Here is a 9,847-nt window from a genome sequence, read left to right as displayed (position 1 = left end):
CGCTCTGGGCCTCTCTTCCGCGCAAGCGCAGTACGCCAATCCGCGTCAGCACTAGCGGGACGCGCTGCCACGGAACCCAGGCTTCGGATCCGGTTCCTAGCCCGGAGTGACGGCGGATCTGCCATCTTTGTGTGGGGCGTGGGGCTGGACGAGATTACTGAAGATCAGTAAACATTGAATTAAAAAGTTATCGAATTGGGACGCTCTCCACTCCACTTCTGTAGAGATAGATACACGGACTCGTAAAAGCCGGGACTTTTATCGCTTCGGAGAGGAAGGGATTTCTCCCAGGGCACAGCGAAGGCAGGGACCCCAAAACAAAGCTGGCTTCAAATCATATTCACTGCTTCCTAAATATGAAGAAATAACTTCCCACTTTGATGGCATCCTCCGCAGCTGATTGGGACCTTTCTCACGGCTTGGCACCCAGTTCTGGAACAGAGAAGTTACGGGTGGCGGCGGTTGCTCTCTGACAGGTGTTTTCTGTGTTCTGTACCTGGTACCTCACCACTGCCAATCCCCCCCCCCCCTCTTTTTTCGAGACAGGATTTGTCTGTGTAGTCCTGCCTGTCTTGGAACTCACTCTACTCTGTAGACTAGCTGGCCTTGAACTCACGGAGATCGCGTGCCTCTGCCTCCTGTGTGCTGGGATTAAAGGCGTGCGCCACCACCGCGGGGCTACTGCCATCCCTTTTTAAAGTTGTTCTCTCTTTTCTGTTTTTTTCTCTCTCCCCCTCCCTCTCTTTCTCTCTCCCTCCCTCCCTCCTTCCCTCCCTCCCTCCCTCCCTCCCTCCCTCCCTCCCTCCCTCTTCTTCCTCCTCCCCTCTCCTCCTCCTCCTTCCTTCCTCTCTCTCCTCTCTCTCTCTCTCCTCTCTCTCCTCTCTCTCCCTCTCTCTCTCCTCTCTCTCTCCCTCTCTCCCCTCTCTCCCTCTCTCCCTCTCTTTTCCCTCCCTCCCTCCCTCTTTTTCTCCTCTCCTCTCTCTCCTCTCTCTCTCTCTCTCTCTCTCTCTCAGTCTCCTCTCTCTCTCCTCTCTCTCTCTCTCTCTCTCTCTCTCTCTCTCTCTCTCTCTCTGTGTGTGTGTGTGTGTGTGTGTGTGTGTGTAATGTGTCCACATAAGCCAGAGGAGGGTGTTGGGTCTCCTGGAACTGGGGTTACAGTTGTGAGCTACCATATGGATGCTGAGAATTGAACCTGAACCCGCAGCAGCTAGTGACCCACTCAGCCATCTCTCCAGTCCTGGAACCTTCTGGTCTGTACATGGGATTTCTGTGTTCACCTGTGAATGAGTTGTTAGCAATGTCTTTCCCAGTGAGGAAAATGGGCTGCTGTGTGTCAACCCAGGCATAGCCTGAGAAATGGGCCCAGTGGCCTCTTCTTTGATTCCAATTATCTGTCCACAGACTTGAATTAAACCGGAAAAGGGCCTCACAGAGGTCTCTAAGCACCTCAGATACCGGGATGTATGGCACTTTCTGTCCTTGACCTCCCTTTCCCTCCAACCTTGTTGAGGGACCTTATCCTATAGCCCTTGATTCCATCCTGTGGGCATAGTAGGACACAGACATAAGATCTCAGGGTTAGGCTTTATTGGATACAGTGAAGGCTGAATGGGGCCTTGGGTGCCTCTGGTCTTCAACCAGGGGAGAGCAGACTCCACAAGGGGTTTCCAGGGTTCAGGGCGGGAGAACACACCTGGCCTCCGGCCAGCCAGCCCTTCAAGGTGTTGCTGTGGCTTCCTAAGGTCTGAGAAGTCCTGGTAGGGAGGGTGGGGTTTGGAGAGGGTGTTCCATAGGGTCTCCGCTGCTCTGGAATTAAGATGGTGACTTTTGGAGAATAGATTCTGGAGACACCGACCTCTTTGGGGCTGTAGACAATCTGGGCCTTGGGGAGGCAGTGGCCCGTCTTGGTGCCTGAGCTGGAGGCACGGAACATTGGCTGGATTTTAGTGACTGGAGGCCTGCAAACGTGAGGGTCCTGGCCTGGGAGAGTGTGTCCATGACTCGAGCTTCTGGTGCCTGGGTTGTGGGCGGTTGACTCGGGACCACCTCTCCTTGAGGCCTTGCTTCCTGCCGTTTTTTTGGTGGTAGCAGATGCAAGGCTTTGGCCTGGCCCCGAGACAAGCGGAGGCCGAAGCCAATACCTATGCGGAGTGGCCCAGACTCCTGGCCCTGAGCACAGGGCAGTAGTTGAGGGAAGGCAAGCAGCCTTGCCCCCGTCTTGTACTTGGGGGTGGGGCAAGATGGGGTGCGGGGCTGGAGGCACTGTAGACAAATGGGATATTCCACGACTGGGGCCTGGCCGGGTGTGGACGTGCCTAGCCACAGGCACTGCAGAAACAGTAGCTGGAGGTCTCTTGCAATTCTGCGGCGCCCCACATGGACGACTAGGGCTTGGGCGAGGGCCATTGGGTCCTTGAATTCTGCAGGGTCCACCTTGCTTGCCACGCATCCCCCTGCCACCCCAGGGGACCTGGTGTTTTTGGATTGAGGACACTGCCATGTTTGTTTGTTACTGGAAATCCCTCGAGAAGGTGGGCTGGGGCTGGGGGAGGTGGCCGTGGAACTATGGATGCCCTGGAGGTGGGGAGGAGACTGGCAAGAGTGCGGAGAGGAAGTTTGTGCCTGGGAAAGAGAAGAGTAATGGGAAAGAGGAGGGGAGGCGCACAGCTGGTAGTTGAGAGGAGGGGATGAGTGTCGCGAAGGAAGACAGGGGTAGTTCTGGTGAAAGAAAGTGGGGGAACTCGGGAGGGAGGAAGAGAATGGGAGGGGAACAAAGTCAGAATTCGAGTCGGAAGAGTAGAAGTGAGGCCCAGGGGAGTGGGGCTGTGGCGGAGAGGAGAAGGAAAAATAGGCTGGCCTGTGAGAGGGCACAGGTAGGTGGGAAGGAGGGAGGGACTGAGGGGGGGAGAGGGATGCTAAGTTGGATGGAGGGGAGTCAGCGAACTGTGAGAGGACCGGAGGGGGACACCCTGGGGGCACTGTGTTCCGTAGCAGCACCTGGTCCTTGTTTTGAGGCAACATCGCCTTGAATCCAGGAAAAAAAAAGACTAATTAGAGACCTTCCTAGTTGGTGTGGGGATCTCTGAGGCCAGTTGTGGCTGGTGATCAAGACTGCCTTCAGCCACAGCAGTGTGGCCGCTGCCGAGTTTCGCTGCAGACGTCAACAGCAGGCCAAGGGGACACGAAGCCTCTTCTGCTTGTCTCTCGAGTGCTCAGTCCGGAGCCTGCATCTAAGCTTGGCTCTTCACTTTTTCTTAGCCATTCGCTAGAGATGTACGGAAATGGGGAATGAGAGCTGTCCCTTGGGAGCCGAGGGGCAACTCTAACTCTGTGGGTGGAACCGAGAGGAAGACCCGGTCTGGAAGACCTGCAGAGAAAAAGACAGAGGTCAGGATGCTGGAAGGATCCGTTCACGTCTGGACTCTTCTCTAGGCGCCCAGTTCCAGTGTGAACATATCACAACCCTAGATGTGAGGTCTTCGGGTGTAGTTCAGCTGGTAGAGGGCTTGCCTAGCATGCATGAAGTCCTGGGGTTGATCTCCAAGAGCACATAAACATGGCATGCTGGCTAAAGCTTGTATCCCCAGCAGGGACACAAGGAGATCAAGGCCAACCTGGGTTACAGGCATCTGTCTCAACGTAACAGCAAAGACACTAGCTGTTTGTCACCTTTGAGGTCAGAAAACCTGGCAAGATGCTCTAGAGAAGGTAAAGAAGTGGAGCAGATCAGAAGGATGGAGGAAAGGATGGAGTCCAAAGAGGTGACTTAGGGCAAAAGGATGGAGATGGGAAAGGGATGGAGATAATGGGCAGTGAGTTTTACCAATATGGATTCCTTCTGCTGTTTCCAAGACACTTCCTCAAATAGGGAAGAGAAAGAAGAGTCACAAAACAGACTGTCTCCTCTGCCTCCAGCCTCTGACCCCCCAAACGGACTCTTACCCTGAATTCCACTCGTAGCCGTGCCTCAAGGCCTTTGTCAGGCAGAGCTCTTCTGTGGTGCAGGGCTTTGTCCCTCTATCCCTGACACACAGATTTTGTAAGCATCCTGATTTCCTGGCATGCTGGCTCCCCTGGCCACTTGTCACCCTTTACAGTGATGTCCCTCTCACTCAACCTGGCCTTGACTGAGGTGACTGTGAGACCCAGTGGCAGCAACAGCAGGGTCAGCAGGTAAATGGCTCCCAGAGACTGAAGCTTTGCCTAAGGGGCGGCGTTGCCGCCCCCAGTGGGAGCTGAGGGGCTCATTCCCTAGAAGCTGTGGCTTTCTCTGGTATCAAAAGCCTATGTCACAGAGGTCAGATAATGACATCATAGATTCTGTCCTCCCCTCCCCCCATGCTCCAGATCTCTCCCTCCCCCCTCTCCTCTCTCTCTCTCTCTCTCTCTCTCTCTCCTCTCAAGACAGGGTTTCTTTGTGAAGCCTTGGCTGTCCTAGAACTCGCTCTGTAGATCAGGCTGGCTTCAAACTCACAAAGATCCGTCTGTCTCTGCCTCCTAAATACTGGGATTAAAGGCATGCACCACTACTGCCCGGCTGGATCTTTCTCTCAGGGACCATGCAAAGGCTGTTTTGGTAAAATTGCCAAGTAGACAGAATTGTTGGAGGCACACCCACAAACCCAGCTCTGCCCCTTCTGCTCTGATCACTCCTCAGGTGGCTGAGCCTTCTAGCTTCCTCCTTGGCTTGCTTCCTGAGGAAAGTAGCTGCATTCCATACCCTTTTATCCTTGGAATATTACTATATGTTTTAATAGCTGTTTTTAAGATTTTGTTTACTTAGATGCATTTCTTTCTGTCTGTGTAAGTATGTATCATATGTGTCCACGTGCTCACGAAGGCCTTGGAGAGGGTGTTGGACCCCTGGAGAGTGTAGACAGTTGTGAGTTGCCTGATCAGGGTCCTGGAAACTGAATTCCAGTCCTCTGTAAGAGCAGCCAGTGTTTTTAACTGCTAAGCATCTTTTCAAATAGCTATTTTTTTTATTATTTGTATTAAATGGTTTGTTTATTTATTTGCTTATATTTTATGTGCATTGATGTTTTGTTGCAGGTATGTCTGTGTAAGGGTGTCAGATTCCCTGGAACTGGAGTTACAGACAGGTGTGAGCTGCCACGTGGGTGCTGGGAATTGAACCCTGGTCCTCTGGAAGAGCAGCCAGTGCTCCTGAGACATCTCTCCAGCTCTTGCTTTTATTAATTTAGTCATTGTATGTGCATGGGCACTCACATGACACAGCACATATGTGGAAGTAAAAAGGACAAGTTGGATTCCCTCCTTCCACCATGTAGGTCCTGGGAATCAAATTCAAGGCATCAAGACTCGCAGCAAATGCTTTTAACTGCTGAGCCATCTTGCCTGCCCCAATATTTTTTATTGTCTCTTTTTTTGGTGCCCTGAAGCATTTTCACCCCCAAATAATGCACCAGAATAAAATTAAGAATGAGTAAGAGGCATGGCTTATCAAACAGCAAAAAGCTGTGTTAAACTCTGTCTCTCTCCTTTATTTAAAGCCCTCTCAGGTTTTTAAGTGGATTTAGTCACCACGTTGGGCGCCAATCTGTCTGTGTCCCGCCACCCAGCTAGCTTTACCCAAAATAATTACACGGAAACTGTATTCTTTTAAATACGGCCTGGCCCATTAGTTTCAGCCTCTTATTGGCTAATTAACCCATATTTAGTAATCCGTGTAGCACCACGAGGTGGTCGCTTACCAGGAGAGATCTTAACCTGTGTCCATCTCGGAGAGGAGAGGCATGGCAACTGCTTATGGCGACTGCCTAAAGCATCTCCCCAACTCTGCTTCCTTTCTCCCACAATTCTGTCTACTCCACCTGCCTAATTTTCTGTTCTCTTAAAGGGCCAAGACAGTTTTTTTTATTAATCAATAAAAGTAACACATAGACACTCCTCCATCACTCTTTTTTTGGTGCCCTGAAGCATTTTCACCCCAAATAATGCACCAGAATAAAATTAAGAATGAGTAAGAGACATGGCTTATGTAAAACTGAGGGAAGGAAAGCTGGGGAGATGGTAAAGTGCTTGCGGTACAAGCACAAAGACCTGCGCTGGGATCCCCAGAACCCACAGAAAAGCTGGGCGTGGAGACTCAGCAGAGACAGGTGGATTCTGGAGGCTTGCTGGCCAGCCACCCCAGCAGAAACGGTGAACTCCAGGGTCAGTAAGAAACTTAACGAACAAGGTGGATTGCAGTGGATGCAAACACCCGACACTGACCTCTGACCTCTGCTTGCCCACAAGGGCAGTGCACCCACTCCCCCATACTCCTTCCCCAGACACACGCACACAAAGGGGGAAGGGCACTTATAAAAGGGTATGTAGTAGAAATGACAATCTAGTAAAAAACTTCAGTCATATCAGTTTTAGGAAGGAATATAGAGGTTGAGGCCTCATCACCAGGACTGACTTGAATTTTAGCACAAAGACCCACAAAATGCCAGATAAACTGGGCTATTATTAGGTTACCTTACTATTTGAGTCTTTTTGGAAAGCATTTATGTCCTAGGGATACAAGGACCGGAATTTGAAGATTGTTCATATTATAATATTTGCTGTCTTTTGCTATTATAATGAGCCCTAGTCAACCATACCTGCATCTATGCTACCGTGATATCTCTCAGGAGACCCAGTCACCATAACAACGAAAGCTTGTAGTCAGAAGAACAAACCAGGTGACTAGAAGGATGCAAATTTCAACCCTATTTACTGACCTTGAAGGAGGAGAGAGGAAGTTTAGACTGAATTAAGTCACCAGTGGCCAATAGTGTAATCACTGTGCCCATATGATGAACTCTTAATTTAAAATAAAAACCACCCTAAATAATAGGGTTCAGTGAACTTCTGGGTTGATCTCATGGAGGTGCTAGGTGGATGGTGTGCCCAGAGAGGGCAAGGAAGCGCCGCACCCCTCACCCTTCACCCTCTACGTTCCCTTGCCCTCCGCATCTCTTCCCTTTGGCTATTCCTGAGTTCTAGCCTTTATGACAACAGAGAAGGGCTAGGAAAGGCGTGAGCCTGAGTTCTGTGAGCTGCCCTGGTGATCATCAGACAGAGGAAGTCATGGGAACTTCTGACTCACAGGGGACCCAGGACTCAAAACTATAGTCTGACAATGCTTTGGGGTCCCATGTGAACATCTCTGGGTGTATAGTGCTAGAATTTCCTCGAGTTGTTGAATACCCGGTGGGTGTCCGGAGAGTTTGGAGGAGCTGTGACAGAAAACACCCTACATTGGCTTCAGAACCATCAAAAGAAGCAGCAGCACTGCTCGCTGTGAGAATTAAGAATGACTAGGGAAGCTACAGTCCACACCGACCCCGCTTGTTCACACTGACCCCACTTGTTCACACCAACCCTGCTTGTTCACACTGACCCCGCTTGTTCACACTGACCCCACTTGTTCACACCAACCCCGCTTGTTCACACTGACCCCACTTGTTCACACCGGCCCCACTTCTTTTATTTTGTGTTAATCACTGTTAGTAAAATACTGTTAAGCATGCCAGGCAGTGGTGCACTCCTTTAATCCCAGCACTTGGGAGGCACCGGCAGGTGGATCTCTGTGAGTTTGTGGCCAGTCTGGCCTACAAAGTGAGTTCCAGGACTGTTACACAGAGAAACCCCGTCATGGAAAAAAAAATTGTTGAGCAAGTGAAAGGAAGCCCTCGGGCTGTAGAAAGGTTCAGTGGTTAAGAGCACTGACTGACCCGGGTTCAATTCTCAGCACCCACATGGCAACTCACAACTGTCTGCAATTCCAGTTCCAGGGGACCTGATACCCATGGCAAAACACCAATGCACATAAAATAAATACTTTACAAGAAAAGAAAGAAGTCCTCTAAGCATTTGGCCTCCAGGTTGTAATTCGGTTGTTTCGGTTTGCTGGTTGTTTCCTGTTGTAGATATTATCTGCCACATACTCTTCCCACCCAAATTCCTCCAGCTCCAGGCTTAAGAACATCATGTTCTATTTCTTTTAACCGTTCTACTCTGAAACCTGCAAATAGCGAAGAGGATGGATGAATAAGCTAATTGTAGTTGGCCAAGAGAGTTTGACCCTGTCGCCTTTCCTTCCCTTTTGTATCTTGTTTTTATGTGTGAGAGGGAGAGCGAGACACTCACGGGATATGGCGTGTGTGTGGCCAGAGGACAGCTGTCAGGAGTGGGTAACCACTTCCACCCCTTCCCTTCACAAAACTCCTGCCAATTTGTTACTGAGCCCAATCAGCTTACTCCTGTAGAGCAGATAAACACCAATGCAGGTTCTTCTTTTGTTTTTGTTTGTTTTTGTTTTTCGAGACAGGGTTTCTCTGTGTAATAGTCCTGGAACTCACTTTGTAGACTAGATTGGCCTCGAACTCAGAGATCCGCCTACCTCTGCCTCCCAAGTGTTGGGATTAAAGGTGTGCTCCACCACAGCCCGGCAGAAGAAGACCTTTTTAACCGAGCCCTTAAGAACAAAGGTTAAGAGAAAGAGAAGCACTCAGGAGGAAGACACAGCCATGAGTATGTGGAAATCTCAAAGAGAAATCACCTTAAAGCCTTTGTCATTGTTTGTACCAGTGTCTCGTGCAGATCAAGCTGGCCTTGAACTCCTAAGGTGGCTGAAGCTGGCCTTGAACTTTAGATCCTCCAGCCGCCTGTCCTGACAGCTGAGGTTACAGGAATACACCACAGCTCCCTGTCTGTGAAGTGCTGGAGACCAATCCCAGGGCTCCGTGTGTTTTAGGCAAGCATCCTGCCTACTAAGCTATGTCCTGAGCTCGACATTCTTCCTTGTATAAGGACAGAACCCCATGAGCTAAACAGCACTCACACGTACTACCACGTAATACTGTTATGCTGGAGATTAAGGTTCATAAACTTGGGGGATGAATTCAGTCCACAGTGGTGGTGGTGTCTGAACTGTCACATTTCAGGGTTAGAAATGTGCACTTGGCCATCCCAATTGAACACAACCCTTTGATGATAGTAGAATGTCAAAAGGGTTTATTGTACCAGACACAGAGGGCAACATGTCTGGCATCATTTTGTCTTCACCCTCTCAGAGAGTCTGTCCCATACAAATGGGACAGTGTGACAGCCTCCTACAGTTCAGCGAACTATCACGGGGGCTTGTCATGCCCGGCTGAAGCAGAACCTAGAAGTAAACTTGCTTTCACTCCCTAGAAGCCACAGTGGAAGCCATGAAGCCCAGCATTCATGAGCTGGGCCAGTACCAACATGGTAGAAGCATGTTTGAGGGGTGGGGAGTAGCTTCTCATCCCATGTTTTGGCCTGGCTGCTGCCTGTATGAAACCACCTGGGAGTGTTATGACAGAGTCTGCCCTGCTGTGTCTATCCCCTGGAGAGCAGGTTGAAGGACAGGACTGAGACCAAGTTGTCACAGAGAACATTCTCCCAGAGCCTGCCCCACAGCTGCTGCTACTCATGCATCCAGATGGTGCCATCTCGACAGAGAAAACCAAGCCCAGCATGGCCTTAGCTACCTACCCCCTTAGAGGATGTTCAACATGCAAAGTCCTTTAAGACCAGCTCTCCAAGAGTCCTGGTGCCTTCTCTGCTGGCTGCGGGAACATTTGTATAGAATATTGGGGTGCTAGAAATGGCCCCTGCTCTTGCTGGCATGGGACCCACAACTCTGTCCATTGGCCTCACCACTGCATCTTTGTAGATGCTGTATCCCTGTATTCTTTTCTTTGACTTTCCATCCTTCCTTGCTCTTTGTTTCTTTTTCTTCTCCTCCTTCTCTTTTGTGGGGAAGAAACTCCTAGGCTGTCCTGAAATACACTGTGTAGGACCACGCTAGCACCAAAATTGAGGCAAT

At 50.2% G+C, this 9,847-nt stretch overlaps 1 protein-coding gene across 1 annotated transcript; it reads right to left on the bottom strand.

Moving 5' to 3' along the window:
• Window positions 1-1,812: 1,812 nt before the first annotated feature.
• Prr30 (proline rich 30) lies at window positions 1,813-3,021 on the bottom strand. Its single transcript, XM_038317919.1, has one exon. The coding sequence runs from the start codon at window positions 3,019-3,021 to the stop codon at window positions 1,813-1,815; it is 1,209 nt and encodes a 402-aa protein (XP_038173847.1).
• Between the last annotated feature and the right edge of the window lie 6,826 nt (window positions 3,022-9,847).

Source organism: Arvicola amphibius, chromosome 2 (genome assembly GCF_903992535.2).
Source record: "Arvicola amphibius chromosome 2, mArvAmp1.2, whole genome shotgun sequence".
Taxonomy (NCBI): Eukaryota; Metazoa; Chordata; class Mammalia; order Rodentia; family Cricetidae; genus Arvicola; species Arvicola amphibius.
This window is presented reverse-complemented; position numbering and strand designations above follow the sequence as displayed.

Bases quoted from the DNA above. Each gene is read 5' to 3' on its own strand.
- Prr30 (XM_038317919.1), bottom strand. From the start codon at position 3,021: ATGTTGCCTCAAAACAAGGACCAGGTGCTGCTACGGAACACAGTGCCC.